The sequence below is a fragment of the Lampris incognitus genome, chromosome 10 (assembly GCF_029633865.1).
Source record: "Lampris incognitus isolate fLamInc1 chromosome 10, fLamInc1.hap2, whole genome shotgun sequence".
NCBI classification, from domain to species: Eukaryota; Metazoa; Chordata; class Actinopteri; order Lampriformes; family Lampridae; genus Lampris; species Lampris incognitus.
Window position 1 is genome coordinate 15,781,152 of NC_079220.1, and position 26,895 is coordinate 15,808,046.

General features: G+C 44.0%; 1 protein-coding gene across 1 annotated transcript in view; it reads right to left on the reverse strand.

Annotated features, from left to right (window-relative positions):
- Positions 1–26,895, reverse strand: part of myo15aa (myosin XVAa) — a 93,355-nt gene that overhangs the window by 57,617 nt on the left and 8,843 nt on the right. Inside the window, exons 3-19 of the mRNA XM_056288347.1 lie at positions 26,171–26,234; positions 25,848–25,957; positions 25,556–25,630; positions 22,528–22,618; positions 22,318–22,323; positions 20,894–20,997; positions 20,726–20,789; positions 15,129–15,242; positions 14,130–14,291; positions 13,387–13,500; positions 8,687–8,745; positions 7,889–8,012; positions 7,319–7,414; positions 3,915–4,046; positions 3,674–3,799; positions 2,402–2,479; positions 2,042–2,199 (exon numbers count right to left, since the gene is read on the reverse strand). Coding sequence (XP_056144322.1) covers positions 2,042–2,199; positions 2,402–2,479; positions 3,674–3,799; positions 3,915–4,046; positions 7,319–7,414; positions 7,889–8,012; positions 8,687–8,745; positions 13,387–13,500; positions 14,130–14,291; positions 15,129–15,242; positions 20,726–20,789; positions 20,894–20,997; positions 22,318–22,323; positions 22,528–22,618; positions 25,556–25,630; positions 25,848–25,957; positions 26,171–26,234 — 1,677 coding nt within the window. The remainder of the gene's footprint in view (positions 1–2,041; positions 2,200–2,401; positions 2,480–3,673; positions 3,800–3,914; positions 4,047–7,318; positions 7,415–7,888; positions 8,013–8,686; positions 8,746–13,386; positions 13,501–14,129; positions 14,292–15,128; positions 15,243–20,725; positions 20,790–20,893; positions 20,998–22,317; positions 22,324–22,527; positions 22,619–25,555; positions 25,631–25,847; positions 25,958–26,170; positions 26,235–26,895) is intronic.

A 26,895-nucleotide genomic window follows, 5' to 3' on the forward strand; every position in this document is an offset into this window, starting at 1 on the left:
GCAGAACATTGCCCAGAGCATCGCACTCCCTCCACTGGCTTGTCGTCTTCCCACAGTTCATCCTGGTGCCATCACTTCCCCAGGTAAACGGCGCACACGTACACAGCCATCCATGTGATCTAAAAGAAAACGGGACTTATTGGACCAGGCAACCTTCTTCCACTGCTCCATGGTCCAGTTCCGACACTTGCATGCCCATTGTAGGTGCTTTTGACGGTAGACAGGGGTCATCATGGACACTCTGACTGGTCTGCAGCTATGCAGCCCCATACGGAGCAGGGTGTGATGCACAGTGTGTTGTGACACATTTCTCCTGTAAGCATCATTAAAATTTTCTGTGACTTGTGCCACAGTAGACCTGCTGTCAGTTCGGACCAGACCGGATAGCCTTTGGTACCCTCACACATCGATGAGCCTTGGGGACCAAACTTCCTGTCGCCGGTTTGTGGTTTTTCCCTCCTCAGACCACTGTTGGTAGGTACTCACCACTGCTGACCAGGAGCACCCCACAAGCCTTGCCATTTCAGAGATGCTCTGACCCAGTCGTCCGGCCATAAAAATTTGGCTCTTGTCAAAGTCACTCAGGTCTTTACTCCTGCCTATTTCTCCTGCATCCATCACGTTGACTATGGGAACTAATTGTTTGCTTACCATCTAATCTACCCAGACCTTGACATGTGCCCCTGTTTGAAGATGATCAACATTATTCAGTTCACCTGTGAGTGGTCATAATGTTTTGGCTCATCAGGGTATACTCAATACTGAGAAACTCCACTGGTTTTACGCTTCAATACAGAAGAGACAAAACGCATTAAGATGAAATCAACTTCGACAGACAAGATAATGGAAAGTGACTGGGAAGACAGTGGGTCCTACTCCCTGGTCTCCGTGGTGACGGTGGTCACCACCTGGATGCGGCTTGGCATTCCCCTCATCCCATTTTCTTGTTATATATCTTATAAATCCATGTAATTTTTGTTATCCTGGGTTTTTCTTTTCTTTTTTTTACATGGTGATGCTGGGTCCTGGGATGTTCCGGTGGCGTCTGGACACTGCTTGGCATCCTGCACATCATATTCTTCAGAAATTGGATAATTCCATTATAATTCTGTTATCCTCTTTCAATGTTGAATTCTGTAAATTGTGTAAACACAACATCCACGGCACATTGTCCATCTTGGGAGAGAGATCCCTCCTCTGTTGCTCTCCCTGAGGTTTCTTCCTATTTTTTCTCCCTGTTAAAGGGTTTTTTTAGGGAGTTGTTCCTTATCCGATGAGAGGGTCTAAGGACAGGATGTTGTGTTGCTGTAAAGCCCACTGAGGCAAATTTGTAATTTGTGATATTGGGCTATACAAATAAAATTGCCTTGACTTGACTTGACTATGAATAAGAATGGGGAGCAAGGTGGCCCAGTGAATAGCACTGTTGCCTCACAGCAAGAAGGTCCTGGGTTTGAACCCCAGGCCGTCCCACGTCCTTGCTGTGTGGAATTTGCATGTTCACCCCATGTATACGTGGGTTTCCACTGGGTGCGCTCGTTAACTTCCCACCATCAAAAGACATGCATAGGTTAATACTCCTGTCTGTGCCCCTGACCGAGGCATGGCAAGAAGAACTGGACTTGGTTGGTACCCAGGCGCTGCACGGCGGCTTCCCATTGTTCGTAGCTACAATGCAGAGGATGACTTTCCCCACGGGGATTGATAAAGTACATCTTCTCTTATCCTATAGAATAACAGTATCCATTAACACAGGAAAATTGTGTTAAAAACAGTTGATGTAATGAACTGTGATTCCAATGCCTCAGAGCATTTACACAAGTAGTAAAAACAGTTTCAATTCATGACACCATCCTTGATGAGGAAATGCATCTGAAAGACTGACTTTTGGAGACGGATGTCTTAGTTGTATGAGCACTTTATTTTCAATTATTTGCATGAATTGTTAATTTATATCATAATCTACCTTCTGTGTTTTGTAAGTTTACTTGTCCTTTAATCTTTCTTTCAGCTCTTTTTCTTTCTCATCCTCCCCCCTCACCTCTCCATCTTCTCCACTAGTTGTAATAGTGACAGCTGAAACTTGGTGCTGACAGTGGGTGCTTGGTACTTCCTGGTGACTGTGCTGCTCTTTCTCATGTGGCTTCCTTTCTGCTGACCCATGACCTCCGTGTGAAGCAGGAATAGGTTTAACACCATCTAGGACAGGGAGAAATAAATACACAAGGTGTGCAAACACAGATTGACAAAGACACACAGGCCCACACATACAGACAAGTACACTCAAACGCAGAGGAGAAGTGAAAGTTGAGATGGTTAGCTCGGTTACTCGCTGAAGTCCTCAAGATTAACATCGTTTTCCATGACTGATCTTTGTCAAAGTGTCCACTTGTCCTCCTACCTTGTCTTTGCTCTGAAGGAACAGGTCTAGGACGTCCTGTCGGACCTGGTCATAGTTTTTATCCAGGAACTTGTAGACCTGAGGATTTTAAAGCAACATCAAAATCCAAATTTTATGGAGCAGTCATGAATTTGTCCTCATCAAGTATTTGTTTGCATAAGCAAGCTTCTTGTGAAAAGCAATAAATATGCATGAATTGGCACAATTTTCCACCAGTAAAGTGGAAAGCGGTACGAGATACCAATTACCCCACTTCTACCATCATCACAACCAACACCCCACATTAAATTCTCTAAAATCTAAAATATCACCACTTAATATTTCATGATTAAATCTCAAAGCCTGCTGATTGAGAGTCATGGTCTAAAAGATTTCATCCAGGATGTGAGTCTCATTCCAGATTTTGATTCCGACTAAAAATGTATGTAGTGACTTAAGGATAGCTGTTCATAGACATTCCCTATCCCAACTGGTCCAAACATGAGCAACTCTACTGGGGAAATTGGTACAAAATCCAGATGTTCCAAGATGATAAACACCTACTTATGAAGACTGATGACTGGAATTGGAGCCAAAAGTGTGTTTATAAATAATAAACCTACCAAATTATTTAGATTTATTTAGATAAGTATTTAACCCTTATTAACATCAATAAATTGGCAAATAAAATCTCAAAATGTTTTTCCTTTGTTATAAACCGGTATATTATGTAAAATAATTACATAAAAGAAATCATCCTTTTTGAAAACACAAAATGTAGGAGAATATTGGATAAAGTTATTAATACCTAATATTATTAAAATGATCAGTTCTAACTTGTGAGTTGTTATAGTGTAGGTTCCAAAGTTACATACGTCAAAAAGACATGTTTAAAAAAAACAAAACAAGAAGGCATTCACACACACACACACACACACACACACACACACACACACACACACACACACACACACACACACACACACACACACACACACACACACTGTGCATGAGATTACTACCTGTCCTTTGGGCGGTTGAATGTTTTTTGGAGTTGTCTGCTCAATGTTTTGTCACAGATTTCTAAATGTTACATAATTGTCTACGGTATTTCTCTAATCCATGCCTGGGGTAAAAATCAAATCTTGGCTATCTTGGCTATGCCACTATGGGGGGGGGGGCGATAGCAATTTGACTTGAATACACCTTGGGGGTAATTTATCAACCATTTTAAAACAGGTGTCTGACTAATCAGAAAATCTGAAACTAGAGAAAAGCTGAGGACAGACGTACCTGGTAGGTGACACGGCCAGCAAAGTGTTTAATTGTGAACTCTGGGAGGGGCATCTTTGGCTTTAGATACAGCGGGTTATTGCCATGATGATAATGACACTTCTGGAGGAAGGTGTGGTCTGTTGCCTGGCAAATATGCAACAACAACATATTAGATCTGTGTGTGTGTATGTGTGTGTGTGTGTGTGTGTGTGTGCTTTGTATGTACCTGTGCACGTCTCTGTACATATCCCCTCCCTACCTGTGGGAAGCAGCTCTGGTCATCAAGAATCCTCAGTATCCCATGAGGCTTAGCAGCGATGAGGTCAATGCACGGCTGGTTGTCACTGAACAGTATGTCCTGCCAGGGGATCTGCTCCCTTCTGTATTCCTCCTGAAAGTAAATACAGTTCATTACCATACAATATCACATACAGTGTACACTGTGTTTATGCTTGGTCTACTGTCATCCAGCACATCTTGCCTTTGCTGTATGTGAGTTCCTATTACATTTTGTCTTGCCTTACATTTTGTCAGTTCCTTATTTTGTAACTATTGTGTCATGTGTCAGCATTAATTAAACATGTCAAATTCTGTCTACCTGTCGTACTGAGTGAATGAAATTGATTTTATCTCTGAGTACTTCACATACAATACAGACAATATAGGTCTCCAACTTTGCACTTCATCATCTTAATAATGCTCAAGACAGAATAGACAGGCGTTGGTTGTTGATTTTTTTTTTTTGTGTAGAACCCGCTTTCTGCTACACTATCTGAGATACAGACCTTTATTGAACTCTAATGTGGTCGATGCAGATGATGACTTACAAATCTCTGTGAGGGTATGTGCACACAAACCTGTGCATGTGTGTGTGTGTGTGTGTGTGTGTGTGTGTGTGTGTGTGTGTGTGTGTGTGTGTGTGTGTGTGTGTGTGTGTGTGTGTGTGTGTGTGTGTGTGTGTGTGTGTTTGTGTGTGTGTATCCCCTCCGAGAATCGCCACCTTAACGTGGTGGAGGGGTTTTGTTTGTCCCGGTGATCCTGGGAGCTGTGTTGTCAGGGGCAATAGCCCCTGGTAGGTTCTCCCAAGGCAAATTGATCCATGCGGAGGGGCCACACTAAGAGTGATTCCAAAGAAACCCAATGAAATCACACCAGCAGAGTTACAGCACCTCACCTGGAAAAGGGAAACCAGGCCCCCTCCTGGAGCCAGACCTGGGAAGGGAGCTCGCCAGTGAGCGTCTGGTGGCCGGGCCTAGGCCCATGGGGCCCGGTCAGGCCCAGCCCGAAAACACAACATGGAGCCACCATCTCACGGACCCACCACATGCGGGGATGATCATTGTGGTAGGGTGCAATGCAGGCTGAGCAGCAGACAAAGGCGGAGACCGGGGCCAACTAGATAAAGTTGGCCTCACCTCCACACATTGCATGGGCTCTGGTACCAAACTCATGGAGAGGTGCTGGACTCATTACTTTTCTGGAGTTGGCCAAAGTGACAGGTACCGGGCAAGTGTGGGGATACTCACAAGTCCCCAGTTGAGCGCCGCCGTGTTGGAGAGGGTCGCCTCTATATGACTGCAAGTCACTGGGGGGAAGGCTCTGACTGTTGTGTGTGCACCGAATAGCAGTTTGGAGTATCCGGCCTTCTTGGGAGTCTCTAGGTGGTGTCCTGGATAGGGCTCCGCCTCAGGACTCTATAGTTCTGCTGGGGGATTTCAACGCTCACGTGGGCAATGATGGAGAAACCTCGAGGGGCATGATTGGGAGGGATGGCCTCCCTGATCTGAACCTGAGTGGTGCCTTGTTATTGGACTTCTGTGCGAGTCATGGATTGGCCATAACAAACACCATGTTCAAACATAAGGTAGTTCATAAGTGTACTTGGTACCACAACACCTTAGGCTGAAGATCGATGACAGACTTTGTGGTTGTATCATCAGATCTGCAGCTGTATGTTTTGGAGACTTGGGTGAAGAGAGGAGCAGAGCTGTCAACTGATCACCACCTGGTGATGAGTTGGATCAGATGGCGGGGAAGGCTGCCGGACAGACCTGGCAAACCCAAATGTATAGTGAGGGTGAACTGGGAATGTCTGGCAGAGGCCCCTGTCTGTGAGGTCTTCAACTCCCACCTCCAGAAGAAGTTCTTGTGTATCCCGAGGGAAGCTGGGGCCATGGAGTCTGAGTGGGCCATGTTCAAAGCCTCTATTGCAGATGCGGCAGGCAGGAGCTGTGGTCATAAGGTCATTGGTGCCTGTTGAGGTGGCAACCTAAGAACCCGCTGGTGGACACCAGTGGTGAGGGAAGCTGTCAAGCTGAAGAAGGAGGCCTTTCAGGCTTGGTTGGCCCAAGGGTCTCCTGAAGCAGCAGACAGGTACCGGGAGGCCGGGAGGCCAGAAGGGCTGAGGCTTCGGCAGTCACGGAAGCAAAAACTCGGTTGTAGGAGGAGTTCGGCGAGGCTATGGAGGAGGACTTTCTGTTGGCCTCAAGGAAGTTCTGGCAAACCATCCGGCGACTCAGGAAGGGGAAGCAGGGCTTGACTGAGGCTGTGTTCAGGCCGGGGAGGAGAACTGTTGACCCAGACTGGGGATGTTATCAAGCATTGGAGAGAACACTTTGAGGAGCTCCTGAACCCGGCTAACACGTCCTCAGAGAAGGAGGTAGAGTCTGAAGACTCAGGGGAAGCCCCACCCATATCCCTGGCAGAGGTCTCCAAGGTAGTTAAAAAGCTCCTCAGTGGCAAAGCGCTGGGTGTGGATGAGATTCGCCCTGAGATGCTGAAGACTCTGGACATTGTTGGGCTGTCTTGGTTGACACGCCTCTTCAGTGTTACGTGGAGGTTGGCAACAGTACCTGTGGAGTGGCAGACTGAGGTAGTGGTTCCTATATTTAAATAACGGGACCAGAGGGTGTGCTCCAATTATCGGGGCATCACATTGCTCAGTCTCCCTGGAAAAGTCTACCCTAGGGTGCTGGAAAGGAGGCTCCGACCAATTGTCGAACCTTGGATCCAGGAGGAACAATGCAGATTCCAACCTGGCCATGGACCAACGGACCAACTCTTTACCCTTGTGGAAGCGCTGAGGGAGACATGGGAGTTTGACCAGCCAGTGTACATGTGTTTTGTGGACTTGGAGAAGGCTGACAACCGTGCACCCCAGGGCACTCTGTGGGGGGTACTGCGGGAGTATGGGGTACCGAGGCAGTTGCTACAAGCCATCCGGTCCTTGTATAACCAAAGTCAGAGCTGTGTCCACATTCTCAGCACAAAGTCAAACATGTTTTCAGTGGGTGTCAGACTTCACCAAGGTTGTCCCTTGTCTCTGATTCTGGGGTAGACCCAGAACTCGCTGGAGGGACTACATGTCCAATCTGGCCTGGGAACACCTTGGGATCCCCCAGGAGAAGCTGGAGGGTTTTGCTGGGGAGAGGGACATCTGGAGTGCCCTACTTAGCTTGTTGCCACCGCGGCCCTACCCCAGAGAAGCAGCTGAAGATGAATGAATGAATGAATGAATATATATATTTAAATATGCGTGTGTGTGTGTGTGTGTGTGTTGCTCACTTGTGTGCAAACATGATTTGCATGACTTGAGTGCGTTTCTGTGTGTCCTCGAGTGCCTTGTGCAGTGTGTGTGAGTATGCAGCTGTGTTATCAATCCACCTGTTCCTCCCTGAAAATGATCCTGTTGAAGAAGAACTGCAGGTATTCGTTTGCATAATTAATGCAAAGCTGCTCGAAGCTGTTGAAGGCCAGATCCTGTTTTACATATGTATACACACACACACACGCACGCACGCGCGCGCACACACACACACACACACACACACACACACACACACACACACACACACACACACACACACACACATCTCATGTCTTATGTCTCATCTCTAACTCTCAAGAGGGATTGTTGTACAGTCTTTCAACTACAGTGTAATGCATCAAAGCAAAGATAGGGAACTGGAGAGAAAGTGATTGAGATGCTGTCTGGTGTGTTGTCTGGTGCAGCTCAAGGGGTAGAAAATAATTAAAGATAGAAAGATAATTAAAACTATAAGGATTAGGGGTGTTGTTCTCTCAGTCCCCACTTCCATGCTTAAAATAGCATATATTCTTATGTCCATCCACTGTCTCTTATAAGAGACAAATGAAATTGGGTATCAGCCCAAATAAAAGTTAATAAAAGTGTTTATTGACCCCAAAATCCATCATTTGTCTGCAGAACTTTACCTCAAACCCATAAATGTCCAGTATGGAGATGGAGAGGGCGTGTTGGCGAGGGTACACCTGGGCATTGATTCTCTCTGTTAACCAGTGGAAGAGCAGCGAGTACAGGATCTTGGCAACAGCATCTCTGGACGACCAAGAATGAAAGACAGGGAGAATGCAGGGTGGGGGAGAACAACAGATTGTTGAAGAATAAAAAAGCTGATTAGCATGAAAAGGGGATTAATAACGTGGTGATAGATCATGCCACAAGATGAAAAACAAGCACAGAAACTGGTTTACATTATTTAGTAGAACCTGCTAGATCTCAGGCAGGGCAGGAAAACATGCACTAGTTTGGTACTCATATGCCGGCCTCCTCCTTCCAAATCATATCAAATCACAAGCGATTGGAAACATCGACTTTTCATAACCTGTCATGATGTTAACCATTATAACTATGTTAACTGTTGGACATCTTTTCCTTTTCTGTTACTTTTATTGGTATTGGCACTAAAAGGGTTCTAAACAGGTAAAAATTACTGACTTTGCAATGATAACAGACATAAATAAAATGGGTGAAAGATTTTCATTAATTCAATCCATTTGCAGTACCTGTAGTGCTGCACATGGCACATAGGTGCTTGTGGGAGACAGTGTTGAATGTTAATGAATGTGAATGAATCAGTGTCATGGGATATGAAATTATCATTTGTTCAAAGTTAATAGCCAAAGATATTTTCCATTCTTTCTGATATGTGCATCATCTGCAATTGAAATGGAAACAAACACCTCAGATGCAGCCCATCTTGCAAAATGTACCTGGCATCAACGGCACTCTCTACCGTTAAAGGGGTGTAGATCTTCTCTCGCATCGTCTCCTGTGAGAAGGATGGAAAGTCAGAGTGAGATAAAGTTAAAGTTCGGTTGAATTTGGGTCTTGAACCAAGTTAAAACCACAACTCACAAAGGAATGTCACAAAATAAAGTTACAGCACAGCACAGCACGGCAATACCGCTCTCCAGCTCAGGTACACCATGTGAGGTGAATTGACAGAGGTCCCTGAATGCATCTCTCTCTCTCTCTCTCTCTCTCTCACCCTCTATCCCTCATTCCTTTCTTATGATCATCTTTCATTGTTCTGCGTCACTCTCCCCCTTTCTCTCCTCATTTACATCAACACTTGCTCTCTTTCTATTCTCCTTTGTTCTCATCTCCCTCTTTCTTGACCTCCTCCCTGCCTTTCTCTCTCACATTCTCTTCCACTCTGGTATTCATTGATGTGTGTGTCTGGGTCCTGGGATGGGATCAGATAAAGGATGCCTTGAGATTTGAGACCTTCTCTTTGCCACCTGCACCAGATCATCATCTCTCCCTCTCCCTCTCCCTCCCTCTCTCATGCTCTCTCACACACACACACACACACACCATATCCAGCAAGAGAAAATGACAGAGGACTACTGACTTCTCTCGTTACAGGGGAACTAACCGAACCACCTATCTGATTGGTAATTTAATTATACAGAAGTGCCTTGCATACTGTAAACGTGTGTGTGTGTGTGTGACAGACATATAGTAAGGCGTGTCACGATTACATGTACTTTGAATGTATTCCTCTCTCTCTATCTCTCCTCTCTCGCTCTCTCATCAACCCTTATTCACCGGCGGAAGCACCTCAAAAGCGTCAAAACTTCAGGACAGATGGGGAATCTGCTAGTTCTGCTATATGGAACAGCCATAACACAATCAAAGAGGCCAGATGCATAGACAAAATGTGGTTGGCCACTGAATGGAAACAGGACAAAACAGTGAGACCAAGGCAAACAGGAAGGAGAACAGCAAACAAAAATGATTTTTTTTATGGCGTTTTAACTCAGTTTATTGGAATGTATTGGATGAAAGCCGCTGGGGAGGCTCATGAGTCTGAGGATGACAAATATGACGGTCTTGAGTGGATTAAAAAACTCACATTGCTGTGAATACTTGCTATGCATGTGACCACACAGCATTACAAGGATGACCTTCAGCTGGAATATCTATCATGGAGGAGTAGGACCGCTCTGTCTTACAGCACCTGATACTCATGAGAGAGGCTTTAGGATAAGGACAGATGCAAGGGAGCCGTCAGACAAGTCCTTAATCTCTCACCAAGGTTAAGATTTTATTCCTCAAACATGTGGGAATCCTTCTGTGGACAAATGTGTTGATAATGCTGGCTCCTCTTCTGCATACTACCCACATACCTTCTCTGAAGCAAGGTGTACGAGGCAATATTTCTCTCATCTTTTGTTCCCCTCATTAAGGTAAAGATGCGTGACAGGAAACATCTTTCTTGTTGAGTGAGTACAACGAACAGAAAAATAGGCAGTAAACTGACAAGGCCTAGCCATGCAGAATCGATGCTACCTGCAGCTATTTGTGTAATCTTCAGGGTTGGTATTTGTAAAACCTCAAATTCCCAGGGCTCCAAATGTTATCGCTGTAGGGGGTCAGTTGAGGAGGGGTAAAGAACACAGATACAAGAACACATACAAGACACAGAACACACATAAAAGAAGCAGGAAATACTAGGGGGTGAAATAAACTAAAGCTGAAATCCATGATTTCCTAATTTTGTTCCTCCCTCTGACAGTGAGAACTACAAATAAGGTGTCACAGTCATTGTCGCTTGTGTGCCGTCAGCTCAGCAGTAAACAGTTCCCGCCCTTGTAAAAATGGCATCCTTGGATCTAAAAAAGGCAATCTAAAGCTAACGAAGGCAATCTAATGTATTACAAACTACATTAAACTATACGGGAACACTGCTCTACTGCAATATTGATAGTAGAAGAGCTGTCTAAAAGAAGCATCGACACGTCCTCATGACGTCTCATTCCTATTTCCTGTTTGGGTAGGAACGTGTTTGCTGCTGCACCAGTGTTCAACCTACCGGCCAAAAATTTCGACAGCTGTATATGGAGAGCATCTCCAACCATGGTAAAGATGTCAGTAAGTATTATATAACCTGACACCATGGTCCAGATGGATGAAATAATGATTCATTAATAGGGGGGAAAAAATCACAGATTTCAGCTTTAACGTCTGGTGGCAACTCTTTAGTTAAGGATATGAGAAATGCCACAAGAATAAACTTATAAGTCACATCTCTGAGGACAGGTAGCCACTAAACCAGACAAAAGAAGAGAAACTTAGGTCTTTCTGTTGATGGCAGACAGACATGTTTTACTAGTGTGTGAAACTGTCTATGTATGTAAACTGTGCACACACATATGTGTGTGTTGATTTTCATGTTTTTGTGTGCATGAGTGTGTAAAAGTATCTGTGTATGTGTGTGTGCATGCAAACATTTCTGCGCACGTGTGTGTGTGTGAGAGAGTGTTTGTGCATGCTTGTGTGTACGAGTGTGCATCCCTAGCTGTGAATGACAGACTCCAACTCTACTGCTGTGAGATTTCTAAATTATTAGTGCCATGCGTGTAACCTTATCTGTGGTTGATTAGGCAGACACCTTATAAAATAATACCTGATTTTTATCATAAGATGATTCTTTTACGGCCGAGAAACAGAACCAGAACACGGAGTCAAACATCACAGCGTATGTTTAACCCCGTCTGATATCAGATTTGCCTTTTTTAAAATCATAAATGGTAATGAAAAGGTGAAGGTTCATTGTTCAAAGTTGAGATATCTAATACGTAAAGGAACAGGTAACTGAAATCAGATCCACATCACTGAGCAATGTCTCAACTAGAACGGAAGAGGACAAGAGGGCATTAAGGTAGAGGAAGAAGAACCAGCTTAATTTGTGGGAAAAAAGAAGCAACTGACAGGAACTTATTTTTTTATACAGTTACCCTACTTGGCATTTCAGGCTAAGATCTGGTTGGCGTGACAGTCACACCAGCAATCCAACCCCAAACAATCTTTTTCTGCCTTTCTTTCCTCGCTTTCTTTTCCTCACTTGCTCTTGTAAACAATGCTTAAGGTGACGCATTGGGTTGTAACATCACTGTTTGTGTGTGTGTGTGTGTGTGTGTGTGTGTGTGTGTGTGTGTGTGTGTGTGTGTGTGCGTGCGTGCGTGCGTGTGCGTGCGTGCGTGCGTACGTGCGTGTGTGTGTGTGTGTCTTATCATGGAGCTTCCATTTGAGGATCTCCAGGACATTCTGAATGCCTTGGCCAAGGCATAGAGAGCCCTGGGTCTAGCATTAAACATCAAGAAGACCCAGGTCTTGTATCAACTTCCAACCAACCAGCCATCTACCCAGCCCACCATAAAAGTGGACAACAAAATTCTTGAAAATGTTGATCACTTCCCCTACCTTGGCAGCCTTCTCCCCTCAAAAGCTGACATTGACTCTGAGATCAACCATCGCCCGAGTTGTGCCAATGTCACTTACGCCAGACTCAAGAAAAGACTCTTTGAAGACCGAGACCTAAAGGCCCAAACAAAACTCCTTGTCTACAGAGCTGTTGTTCTCCCCACTCTGCTGTGTGGAGCCGAGTCATGGACCACCTACAGCAGGCACCTGAGAGCCCTGGAACAATACCACCAAACATCCTTACGAAAATTTCCTGAGGATCAGCTGGAAGGACAGATGCACCAACATCAGCGCTCTGGAAGAAGCCAACATAACTAGCATCACCACCACAATAACACAGCACCAACTCCGATGGACAGACCATGTCATCTGCATGTCTAACACACATCTCCCCAAACAGATCCTGTACTCCCAGCTGAAGGAAGATCAGGGGGCTCCTGGGGGGAAAAAGAGACGTTTCAAGGACAATATCAAGACCAGTTTGAAGACATTCAACATCACACCGAGCAACTGGGAACACATTGCACTGGATAGGCGCTCCTGGAAGGAATCCGTGCAGGAAGGAGCTGCACATCATTAAATGTAACTCCACTGTGCAGCAGAGAAAAAGCAACAGCCCCGCAAGGTGAGAGCGAAAACAACTCAACCACCACTACCACTTCCCCCTGTCCACACTGCACCAAAGTATGTGGATCGCGGATCGGCCTCTACAGCCATCTGAAGACCCACAAGTAGACAACCCAACGGAGAGGACAGTCATACTCGCTTCGAGTGACCACCGATAATGATGATGGTGTGTGTGTGTGTGTGTGTGTGTGATTTGGAAAGGGAGAGATGGCACACTGCCTGTTCACTTGCCGTTACATTTAGGTTGGCATGAGGTCACACCTGGCTCCAGAGGGAAATGCGAGAACCTTTCTATCAACTATTCAGGTGTCAATATTGTTTTTTAATCTCTAAAACACTTTGTTTTCAACTTGGCAGGTCAGCTAAAAGAAAATGTGCAACTTGCTGTGCATAATAGCACAAAAAATATACAAGACAACTGGGATGGCTGTACAAATTATGAGTCATCCCATTAATGCACAAAACACACACTACACATACTACGGGAGATAGAGAGAGAGAAAGAAAGAGAAAGAGAGAGAGAGCGAGTGAGCGAGCGAGCGAGAGAGAGAGAGAGAGAGAGCTCGGTACTGACTGTGACTTTATAGGTGATGGCTTTCTGTAGTCCCTCTGGTGAGATCTGCAGCAGCTCCGCCACCACCCTGATCTCTTGAGCGCTTACTACTGATGCCACCTCCTGGCCATCTGCCTGTAGTACAAGCATAGAGAGCGAGTGATGTTATTTTGATTATCAACTAAACTATTGATTACTTTTTGGATTCATTACTTATTTAGTCTATAAAATGTAAAAAGCAATGAAAATGCCCATCAAAAGTTCCCAGAGCCCAAAGTGATGTCTCAAAACACTTTACTTAGTCCAACTAGCCACCAAAAAACCCTAAGGTATTCATTTTATCATGATATAAATTGAAGTACGCAAGCAAATCTTAGCGTTTGTGAATCTGTAACCAGCAAATATTTGGTACATTTACTTGATAAAGGACTAGAAAATTACCAAAATTGCAATTGATTAAATTTTCATCAATCGAATAATAAATTAAGTGAGTAGCACTAATAAACAGTCAGTACAGTACACTCATCTCTGTGTGTCACATCATGGGGACGAGAGATACTTTTTGAAAGTTATGACAGACAAATGATATACTATGAGACCGAGAGAGAGAGAGAGAGAGAGAGAGAGAGAGAGAGAGAGAGAGAGAGAGAGAGAGAGAGAGAGAGAGAGAGAGAGAGAGAGAGAGAGAGAGAGAGAGAGAGAGAGAGAGAGAGAGAGAGAGAGAGAGAGAGAGAGAACAAAAAGACAATATCAAAGTATCCTACCTCATATCTCTGAAAGTAGACATTACCCAGGTGCAGTATGGAGGACAGAACTCTAAAGATGGCTGACTGGTCATTGGGGGTGAAATGGAGGATCTCCATGGCAGCCAGCAGACGCAGGAAGTCCTCCGCATCATTCTTTCCTGTTATACCACAATCCCCTCCCTGAGTGAAAGGATGAAGGAGAGAGGCTGACTGTTTGCCTGTGTCTCTATAAACTCATATTACTCATATAAACGCCACAGTTTACTATGTGATATTTGACTGAGGCCTGTGGGTAGATTCCATTGCATTATCGGATCTGAGCTTATAATGTGGAACAAATAGCGAGCTCAACTAATCTTGTGATCTAATTTATCTCTTAAAACTACTTCTGGAGGTTTGCTGTCTAAACTCTATTTAGAAGTTGTTGAGCTCTAAGTCTAAACTTTTCTCTCACCTGACGCCAAAATGATGAAATTAACTTTTTTCTTCGATCAAAGCTACAGACTCAGTCACTCCATCCAAGAAAAGCCTAAAAATGTTCCCTTTCTAGATATACCTTAATCTATAGATGTCTCTAAGCATGACTGTTATACGGATTTGTGACATTGTCCAGCTAACTTCAAATTTAAATCTCCTCCTACTACCAGTAATACTTGTCAATTTATTGGATTTATGCACTTGACAAAACATGTGCTCTTGGCTATGATATGGTTACTATTTATGTTCTAAAATGTCTGCACATTGACACACAAATAGCTTTCTCTCTATTAATTAAGTTGCTTTGAATAAAATATGCAAAGAAAGCAAGTTTGGTATGACTCGCAAGGCTGCAGAACGAGAGGAATATCAGAAAATCTCCCAACATATACTTCTTCTTGGCAAAGTATGCAAGGCATTAATTATTTGTGATGAAGTCAATGGGAGCCATTAAGAAAATCCTGCAGTGTTAATGCTAGATGGGTGTGGTGTTTGAGGAAAGCGCTTTCTTTCTTGTAGCTTCTGCATTGTGTCCTTTACCTGGTTGAGGTAATAGTAGGTCTCAGCCTCTTGCAGGTAAAAAGCCTGTCTCTGCTGTGAGGGAAGACCTGCCAGCATCTCATAGAAAATATGATAGTTCCTCTCATCTTTGGCCTGGAGGGGAATAGACACACACACACACACACACACACACACACACACACACACACAGGATGAGAAAATACACTTATACAGTGTGTACTGTAGTTCTTTTCATCTTTGGCCAGGAATTTGTCAATGGCCCTGTTTAGATTTGGCATTAAATTGCATCTTGGGTGATCCGATCACAAGTGAACAGCTCTACGTATGTCAGTTCACACCTGGCATTAGAACGCATCTCCACATGCGTCTCAAGTGACCACTTGTGAACTTGTGATCAGATCTCACTTCCCCGCTCTATATGCAAATTAACACATACATCAGGAATCAGCAACACTTTGTCATTTCATTTCATGTACTTGGACATGAAATTAAATGTCCAAGTACATGAAACTTGGACATGAAATGTACTTGGACCGCCTCCGAATGTGGTCTGAGCAATCGGATCTGAATGCGTCTTGGGTGCATTCACACCTGTACTTAGAGCTGTCCGCTCGTGATCGGATCACCTGAGACACATGTTAATGCCAGGTGTAAACAGGGCCATTAACATACCAGACATTTTGTGGTGTGTGTGTGGGGGGGGGGGGCTGTTTATCCCTGGCATTAGCATCTTGGGTGGTCCGATCACAAGTGGACAGCTCTAAGTAGGTGTGAATGCACCCAGTGCATTCTCAATGCATCTTGAGATCCGATTGCTCAGGCCACTTTCGAAGGTGGCCTGGGACACATTTGTCCACATCACATTTGAAGTGTTAACACACGTGTCCCAAGCTGCATTGAAGGACTGCCTACTCAACTGACGTCCTCTGCGTAAGCAACAGAAATTCAGATTCAGAAAACTTTATTTATCCCAGAAGGGCAATTCAGTAATAATTCAGAAATAATATCCAATAGAAAAAATATCCTGCATGGTTCTGCTGAACGCAGTTGAAGTGATGGACCAAAACAAAATGAACTGACAGTAGGCGATGGAGCAGGTCAGGGGTCTGAAGCCTTTCAGACAGATCTACATCATCATCATATACAACAAAGTGGAATGAAAATAAAAGAGAAGTGAAGTTGGGATATGAGATGATTTATTGTATGTCTTTAAGAGCACTTCAAATTTAAGAAAATGTTTGGACATCCAGGATTTAATGTCGGTGAGACAAGCTGTGAGGTTTAACAGGGCGCTAGGATCGTTTGGCTTTAGTGGCATGTATAACTGAGTGTCATCAGCATAAAAATGGTAGAGCACATCGTGATTTTGAATGACGTAGCCAAGGGACAGCATGTAACCCAGCCACTGAGGATGCACAAGCCAGTGCATCCTTAGTGCCGGTCCCAAGCCCGGACAAATGGGGAGGGTTGCGTCAGGAAGGGCATCCGGCGTAAAATCTTTGCCAAATCAAATATGCGGATCATAAATAAGACTTACATACCGGATCGGTCGAGGCCCGGGTTACCAACGACCGCCACCGGTACTGTTAACCAGCAGGGTGTCGGTGGAAACTATGCTACTGTTGGGCGAAGGAGAAGGAGAGGGGGAAAGCATGTCCAGAGGCAGCTAGAGAGGAGGAAGGGTAGGCATGTGGAGGTGAGAGTTGGAACTTTGAATGTTGGCACTATGATTGGTAAAGGGAGAGAGCTGGCTGACATGATGGAAAGAAGAAAGGTAGGCATACTGTGTGTGCAAGAGACCAGGTGGAAGGGGAGTAAGGCCAGGAGTATCGGAGGTGGGTTCAAACTCTTCTACCATGGTGTGAATGGGAGGAGTAATGGGGTAGGGGTAATTCTGAAGGAAGAGTATGTCAAGAGCGTGCTGGAGGTGAAGAGAGTGTCAGATAGAGTGATGAGTATGAAGCTGGAAATTGAAGGTTTATTGCTGAATGTTATCAGCGCATATGCCCCGCAAGTTGGGTGTGAGATGGATGAAAAAGAAGAATTCTGGAGTGAGTTGGACGACATGGTGGAGAGGGTACCCAAGGAGGAGAGAGTGGTGATTGGAGCGGACTTCAATGGACATGTTGGTGAAGGGAACAGAGGTGATGAGGAGGTGATGGGAAGTTATGGAGTCAAGAAGAGAAATGTGGAAGGACAGATGGTGGTCGATTTTGCGAAAAGGATGGAAATGGCTGTGGTGAATACATATTTCAAGAAGAGGGAGGAACACAGGGTGACGTACAAGAGTGGAGGAAAGTGCACACAGGTGGACTATATCTTATGTAGAAGGCGCCATCTAAAAAGGATTGGAGACTGCAAGGTGGTGACAGGGGAGAACGTAGCAAGGCAGCATCGGATGGTGGTCTGTAGGATGACTTTGGAGACCAAGAAGAGGAAGCGAGTGAAGACACAGCCGAAGATCAAATGGTGGAAGTTGAAGAAAGAAGACTGTTGTGTGGAGTTCAGGCAGGAGTTAAGACAGGCACTGGGTGGTAGTGAAGAGTTGCCAGATGGCTGGAAAACCACTGCAGAAGTAGTGAGGGAGACAGCTAGGAAGGTACTTGGTGTGTCATCAGGACAGAGGAAGGAAGACAAGGAGACTTGGTGGTGGAATGAGGAAGTACAGCAAAGTATACAGAGGAAAAGGTTGGCAAAGAAGAAGTGGGATAGTCAGAGAGATGAAGAAAGTAGACAGGAGTACAAGGAGATGCAGCGTAAAGCAATGAGAGAGGTGGCAAAGGCAAAGGAAAAGGCGTATGGTGAGTTGTATGACAGATTGGACACTAAGGAAGGAGAAAAGGACTTGTACAGATTGGCTAGACAGAGGGACCAAGCTGCAAAGGATGTGCAGCAAGTTAGGGCGATCAAATATAGAGATGGAAATGTGCTGACAAGTGAGGAGAGTGTGCTAAGAAGGTGGAAGGAATACTTTGAGGGGCTGATGAATGAAGAAAATGAGAGAGAGAGAAGGTTGGATGATGTAGGGATAGTGAATCAGGAAGTTCAGCGGATTAGCAAGGAGGAAGTGAGGGCAGCTATGAAGAGGATGAAGAGTGGAAAGACAGTTGGTCTTGATGACATACCTGTGGAGGCATGCAGATGTTTAGGAGAGATGGCAGTGGAGTTTTTAACTAGATTGTTTAACACAATCCTGGAAAGTGAGAGGATGCCTGAGGAGTGGAGAAGAAGCATACTGGTACCGATTTTCAAGAACAAGGGCGATGTGCAGAACTGTAACAACTACAGAGGTATAAAGTTGATCAGCCACAGCATGAAGATTTGGGAAAGAGTAATAGAAGCTAGGTGAAGAGGAGAGGTGACGATCAGCGAGCAGCAGTACGGTTTCATGCCACGAAAGAGCACCACAGATGCAATGTTTGCTTTGAGAATGTTGATTGAGAAGTATAGAGAAGGCCAGAAAGAGTTGCATTATGTCTTTGTAGATTTAGAGAAAGTTTATGACAGAGTGCCGAGAGAGGAGGTGTGGTATTGTATGAGGAAGTCAGGAGTTGCAGACAAGTATGTAGGAGTGGTGCAGGATACGTATGAAGGAAGTGTGACGATGGTAAGGTGTGCGGTTGGAATGACAGATGGGTTCAAGGTGGAGGTGGGATTACATCAAGGATCGGCTCTGAGCCCTTTCTTGTTTGCAATGGTGATGGACAGGTTGACGGACAAGATCAGGCAGGAGTCTCCATGGACGATGATGTTCGCGGATGACATTGTGATCTGTAGCAAGAGTAGGGTGCAGGTTGAGGAGAGCCTGGAGAGGTGGAGGTATGCACTGGAGAGAAGAGGAATGAAAGTCAGTAGGAGCAAGACGGAATACCTATGCGTGAATGAGAGAGAGGACAGTGGAATGGTCAGGATGCAAGGAGTGGAGGTGACAAAGGCATTTGAGTTTAAATACTTGGGGTCAACTGTCCAAAGTAACGGGGAGCGCAGTAGAGAGGTGAAAAAGAGAGTGCAGGCAGGTTGGAGTGGGTGGAGAAGTGTGTCAGGAGTGATTTGCGACAGAAGGGTATCAGCAAGAGTTAAAGGGAAAGTTTACAAGATGGTTGTGAGACCAGCTATGTTATATGGTTTGGAGACAGTGGCACTGACGAAAAGACAGGAGGCGGAGCTGGAGGTGGCAGAGTTGAAGATGCTAAGATTTTCACTGGGAGTAACGAAGAAGGACAGGATTAGGAACGATTATATTAGAGGGGCCGCTCAGGTTGGACGATTTGGAGACAAAGCAAGAGAGGCAAGATTGAGATGGCTTGGACATGTGTGGCGGAGAGATGCTGAGTATATTGGGAGAAGGATGCTGAATATGGAGCTGCCAGGGAAGAGGAGAAGAGGAAGGCCAAAGAGGAGGTTTATGGATGTGGTGAGGGAAGACATGCAGGTGGCTGGTGTGACAGAGGAAGACGCAGAAGACAGGAAGAAATGGAAACGGATGATCCGCTGTGGCGACCCCTAACGGGAGCAGCCGAAAGTAGTAGTAGTAGTAGTAGTAGTAGCCAAGGGGCAGCATGTATATAGAAAAGGGAAGGGGGCCAAGAACTGAGCCTTGAGGGACACCACAACTCAACTGAGCCACTGAGGAGGTAGAGTTACCCAGAATAACAGAAAAAGTTCTGTTGGTGAGGTAAGAGTGTAATAAGTTAAGAGCCAAGCCCTTGATGCCAACCCAAGTCGCTGAGCAATGTAGGAGGATATTGTGATCAACCGTGTCAAAGGCAGCACTTAAGTCCAAAAGAACTAAAATTGAGCAGTCACCTCTGTCAGCATTCAGCAGCAGATCATTAGTGACCTTAACTAGAGCTGTCTCAGTACTATGAAGTGCTCTAAAACCAAACTGGAAACGATTAAAAACAGTATTTGTGTTCATAAAAGAAATCAACTGAGAAGAAATTAATCTCTCCAGAACCTTAGATAAAAAAGACAATTTAGAGATTTGCCTGTAATTACTTAGGGACAGGGGTCTAAATTAGGTTTCTTCAGCAATGGGTGAATGATGGCATGCTTAAAACTGTCTGGAAAAGAACCGGAGGCCAGATAATTATTAAGAATTTGAAGAATAACAGGGCTGATAGTGGAAAATACCTCATTGAGTAGCTTAGTGGGAATGATGTCTAGGATGCAGGAGTAGGAGTTCATATTGGAGACAGTAGTCTCCAACACTGAAATTGTAATTGGCTGAAATTGGGTGAAAGAGGCTGAATTAACATGGGGAAGAAGAAGGACAGGATTAGGAACGAGTATATCAGAGGGACAGTTAAGGTTGGAGAGTTTGGAGACAAAGCAAGAGAGACAAGATTGAGATGGCTTGGACATGTGTGGAGGAGAGATGCTGGGTATATTGGGAGAAGGATGCTGAATATGGAGCTGCCAGGGAAGAGGAAAAGAGGAAGGTCAAAGAGGAGGTTTATGGCTGTGGTGAGGGAGGACATGCAGCTGGCTGGTGTGACAGAGGAAGATGCAGAGGACAGGAAAAGATGGAAATGGCCAGAAGTAGTAGTAGTAGAGGATAAAGAGGGCCATTTATACACTTTAGACATATTTTGTGATGTGTGTGTGTGTGTTACCTGGAAGACAATACGGGACTTCTCCAGTAGATACTGAGAGGTTATGGCACCACTGATCACACCACTGGGGGGGGTCAGACAGTCAGAAAGACAACAGGAAAGAGAGTGAAACAGTAAAAAACTATAACAAAAAAAAGAGACTGAAAGCTATCTGTGTTTTATACTCACTCCTCCAAAAAGACCTCTACGTATTTTCCAAAACGACTGGAATTATCATTTCGTACAGTTTTGGCATTTCCAAAAGATTCCAGGAGAGGAGCGGCCTCGAGAATCTACCAAACATTCAAACAGATAATTGACCCACAACCACTCATTAGCTCATTGACAGATATGCGTGAAAAAAGACAGAAAAGGATTAAAAAATGTATAAATAATACACTCCAAGCCACAAAGACTAACTGTCTATCATTCCAGCAAACATTTCAAGGTTTTTTTTTCCTCCTGCTGTCAATGGTGTTGACATATTGATCCAATCCAGATTATACCGATCTATGCTTATTCTCTTTTACCACTGTTTAAAAGGACTTCAAATACAGATCTTTAACCCCAAGCTCTGAAATTATATTTTTACACTTTAAAATGTTTGTTCTGCCAGCGCAGTTTATTTTGATGTAATACCACTTTCAACAACTGGATGGCTGCATGCTATTGTTTTGATGTGATTTAGCGCCACCTGCACAAGAAGAAGAATGAAACAGGAAGTGCAGTTACAGTAGTTCCGTTGTTAAACGATCTCAGTCTGATACGCTGAAAGAAAGTAGAAAAAGTTGTTGCATGTCTCAATCTTCGCTCATCATTCTGTTTAATGCCATCAGAAAGCAATGACTGTAAGTCTAAATAAGTGTGCTAGCTATTCATTTGGATGTGTTAGCTACATTATTGAGTTGCATTGTGTTAGCAATACTGGATATTACTATGATAGCTTTGCGTTAGCTACAGATATTAGGTAAATAGCTATATGTTAAATGCAGAAATATATGTTTTAGCTAATTAGCCATAGAGATTTTATACAGTCTTACTGTAGTTCAGGTTACTTTTGATAGATAACGGTATATCTATATGCAGATATTTTACACCTATGTATATTTTTATATTTAGCGTAGGTGCTCAAAATTGTATTTTATTTTATTTTCTACAGTTTCACTCGTCGTCGTCGTTTCACTATAGTTAATGGCAAGACGTCATTAAATTCCCCTGACTTCGAGTTTGGCTTGCTGTTCATCTTTGTTCCAACACTTCTGGGAAGTTTACAACATTGAGGGAGCAGGACAATGTTCTTATAACAAAACACCTTAAATTTAATTTCACCATCTATACTAAAAATTTCCAAGGCATGTCTGTCCACTGTTGAAAATAGTTCAGGAATAGTTCAGGTTAACTTGTGGCATGCTTGCTGGGATGCGGTGATGAAAAAAATGCATGATTGAAAATGGGCAGACCAGACAAAAGTGAAAAAAAAAAGGAAAAACAGGTATTGGCTAGGTATTGAGACACACCACAGTAAAAAACAGTCACGCAGCACTGCTATTAGGATCATATGAGAAGATGAGTCATAAAGCATCAAGTAAAAGTCATGCAGGGAGTCCCACTACCTCAATCTGTACCCACAGAGAGCCATCAGAGATACACAAAGGCAAAGGCATTAGTCATCATATGCAAAATACAGAGTTGAGATAATGTGTTTCCTGTTCGTGTGTGCTTGTGTGTGTGTGTGTGTACATGCTGTCATGTGTAAGCGTGAGTGCACACAGATTCACGTGTGTATGTGCATCGGTTTGTGCGTTCTTTATATGATTGTGTACCTGTTGCGCAATGTTGCGTTTATGGTGTATCGCTGCTAAGTAGCGAAGGACCAGTTTGGTGGCCTCTGTTTTCCCAGATCCACTCTCCCCACTGAGAAACGGTAACATGCAATCATTGGACAGGAAATAAACCTCATTAACTTCAGTTATATCATTCGCCCACTGGAGTGGACTTTAGAGGAGTCATCCCAACATCTGCCATTCCTGTGATACAGTAGGTTGTCTATATGTACACAAATGCAAGCATAACACACAGTTTTTGATGTTTCAATAGACAAACTGTTTCTTTTTACAATAGAGAAGAAACTTCTAATGGTGTCTACCTACCAGAGTGGCTGGAGGAGTAGACGAACCAAGATGTACCTACATGCCACTGAAGGATGTGCACCAGTTGGATCAATACAAAAAAACTTTCAAATATTGAACATAAGGGCGTCCAGGTAGTGTCGCAGTCTATTCCGTTGCCTACCACATTGAACATTGAATCCCCGTGTTACTTCCGGCTTGGTCGGGCATCCCTACAGACACAATTGACCGTGTCTGCAGGTGGGAAGCCGGATGTAGGTATGTGTCCTGGTCCTAGCACCTCCTCTGGTCAGTTGGGGCGCCTGTTCGGAGGGGAGGGGGAACTGGGGGGAATAGAGTGATCCTTCTATGTACTATGTCCCCCTAGCGAAACGCCTCACTGTCAGGTGAAAAGAAGCGGCTGGCGACTCCACATGTATCAGAGGAGGCATATGGTAGTCTGCAGCCCTCCCCAGATCAGCAGAGGGGGTGGACCAGTGACCAGGATGGCTCGGAAGAGTGAGGTAATTGGCCAAGTACAATTGGAAGAAAGGGGGAGGGTCCAAAAAAAAAACTTTCTGAATTACAAAATGCCATCAGTAAATAGTTACAGCAGTAATTCTGGGATCCTTTTTGACTCAGCAGCCAGATGTTGGTTGAGTCATTGACTAATTGACTGAGCCACTAAGTGAGACTGGGTTAAGCTAGGCTGATCAGGCAAGAGTCTGATTCCACTTTTGTGTTAAACCATCTGAAACACATTCTCTTACTCACAAACGAGTGCCTGCGTGCACACACAATTAACTCTGCGAAAAACCCCTACTACTGCCAACAGCTTAACTCGAAATACCACCGTTATGCAAGATGGCTAAAAGGGGCAGAAGTGTGTGTGTTTGCGTGTTTGTTTTTGTGTGTATGTTGTGGGGATATTGACACCTTGACCAAATTCCAGCATAAGGTTTCACCTCATCGTCTGGTTAGCCAAAAACTGGGCTATTAATGGTCACTGTACACCTGCCCTCTGTTATCCCTGGGCGCGCATGCACACACACACACACACACACACACACACACACACACACACACACTATTGAGAGGTGATCTGTTCCGGGCCAAGACCTGGGCTTTCCTTACAGGTGTCTCCTTTAGAACACAGCTAGAGTGTTCAAGGTGTGTTCTGTGTGTAATTGTGTGTGTCTGTGTGTGTGCGTATATATGTATGTATGTGTGTGTGTGTAAATGCTATTAATATGTGTCTTACCCCCATTTGTAGAAAATATGGGCCTGGATGCAGCTGTGTTGGGATATATTGGTTTACTGTGTTCATGCATATGCAACCACATCCATGTCTGATTGTGTGTGTGTGTGTGTGCGCGCGCGCTTGCGTGCTTGTGTGTGTTTGTGCTATTTTTATGCATCTTTACCTGCATTTGTAATAAAAAAAAGGGGGGCCTGGATGCAGCTGTGTTAGGATATAGTGGTTTATTGTGTTCTTGCATATGCAACCACATCCATGTCTCATTGTGTGTGTGTGTGTGTGTTTGTGTGTGTGTGTATGTGTGCATGCTCCTCCAGGAGATCGATTTGACAGGGAGTGAGGCGCCTTTGACAGATGGGTCGGTTGACAGGAGTGAGGGACTGTTCTGGGTTAAGTTGGCTCGCTTACTAACCACAGACAGACACTCATGAATTTAAAAACACTATTCCAACGGAGAATAGAAACCTTACTGACTTTGTGTCTAAGATGTTTCAAGAGGCTTCTTGGATATCCTAAAAGCCCACTAGCCTGTTGTTGTTGTTGCTTCTCAACAACATCCTTTAAAAACCCTGAGCAGAATTACAGTCAGTTGTAATGTTAAAAGATAAGATGGTGCTTTGTTGTTGCACAAGTGAAGGAAAATTATATTGATAGTGACATTCAGTTTGACCAGTTAACCTAATGGTAACACGGTCCAATTGTCTGTCCTTTCTTCACCACTTGGGACACACAGGTCATCTTCATGCAAATTTACTGTTGTCCAGTAATCTTACGGGACATACTGACTATCTTATGCAGTTTATTTTTACTATTCACTGACAATAAAAAATACCAGGCAATAGAACAAAAAGTTAACATGCTCGCCACAAAGGAGCAATAGAAGAGGACCAATATGTCCAATCTAAACTGTCTCAGTTTACGCGTGAATTATATAGACACTGCAGACCTTTCTTAGAGATAGTGTCTGTATTCGAATTCCATGACAGTTTAACATCTATGATTGTTCCTAAATATCTGTAGTCATCTACCACTTCAACACCCTCCCCATTGATACTCATTTGTTGGTGGGTGGGGTTCTCATTCCTAAAATCAAAGATGATTTCTTTAGTTTTCTTGGTATTCAAATGAAGAAAACTGGGCCTGCATCAACCAACACACTGATCTACCCACACACAGTTGCTGGTTTCATCATCATCTGGCATCAAACCCATGATCGCCGTGTCATCAGCAAATTCAACAGTAACCATGATCAGATGTGTTAAACATCCGGGCGATCTTTCCTCATGCAGGTGTTAAAAGCTACAATCCTGAAGATTAGCAGGCAAGCAAACATCACTTAAATACTTTATCACTGGCCTGTTTAAGACAAAAACTAATTCCAAATATTCAAAACATGAATGATTTTGCAGTTACTCATTTCAATGGGTGCGGTCAGGTAGGACTTGTTCTGGAAAAATTTCACATTTCAAAGCGTCAGTCTCTTACCTGATTATGATGACCTGGTTGTGTTTGGCATCCATCATTTTGGTGTAGGCAGTGTTTGCTATGGCGAACAGATGCCTGCAAAGGGAAAAAAAACAAATCAGAAATCTAGAGAGATGAGATATAAAGTCATAATATGAAATTCAAGTGCAGAATGGGGTTTATCTTGGAGTTACTGATGCTACTGATGTTTTTCCGGATTTCTGCAAGCTATTGACTTTACTGAGCATCCTTCAGAATAACGTGTCTGCTGGGAAAGCTGGATTTCTGATCAGTGTGTGTGCCTAAACCTTACGGAGGGTTCTCTCCGAGAGCACGGCCCTTGTACTGCAACACCATATCTGTCCCGTAGATGTTGTACATCTTATAGGGGTTGACAGACACCAGGATACTGCCTATGTACGTCTGTGAAAAAAAGAAAAAGAAGAGAGAGTGAATGAGAAAGTGAAAACAATGAATGGCAAAGAGAGTGAGAAAGAAATAAAAAGACAGGAAGAGAGGAAGGGTTGTAAAATGGATGCAACCCCTCATATTCAATTAACTCAGTTGAATAAAAGAAATTTCGTGTAATCTGACCACAGTGCATAGATGTTACCTGGAGGCTTCACAAAGACTTACATATATCAGCTCCCTCTCAAACCTTTTCTTTAAATTCAGCATCACAGCACCTTCTTGAAGCTCCCTAGGTATAGACACAATAAAACAGATGTAAGTAGGTATGTTAGGTATCTCTACAGAAATGAGAGGCAAAGATTTGCTCCTTATATCATCAGCAAAAATCTTTGTTAAATTTTGGATGAATATTTGATCGTCCTTTTCTCTCCAGAAAGTATGCCCAAGTCTTTGCTGAGGCTTTGGACATTTCCTTCGCTACAAGGTATTTCCTTTCTACTACAACTCCATTGACTAGGCTGCTACAATGCTATTAAACAACTATTGTGCCCTTCTACTACCTGTACTGGTTAACATATTCAATTGTGGTAATGATGTGTCTGTTATACAAGTACACTCACTGGCCACTTTATTAGGTACACCTTGCTAGTACTGGGTTGGACCCCTTTTGCCTTCAGAACTGCCTTAATCCTTCGTGGCATAGATTCAACAAGGTACTGGAAACATTCCTCAAGAGAGTTTGGTCCATATTGACATGATAGCATCACGCAGTTGCTGCAGATTTGTCGGCTGCACATCCATGATGCGAATCTCCCGGTCCACCACATCCCAAAGGTGCTCTATTGGATTGAGATCTGGTGACTGTGGAGGCCATTTGAGTACAGTGAACTCATTGTCATGTTCAAGAAACCAGTCTGAGATGATTCGAGCTTTATGACATGGCGCGTCAT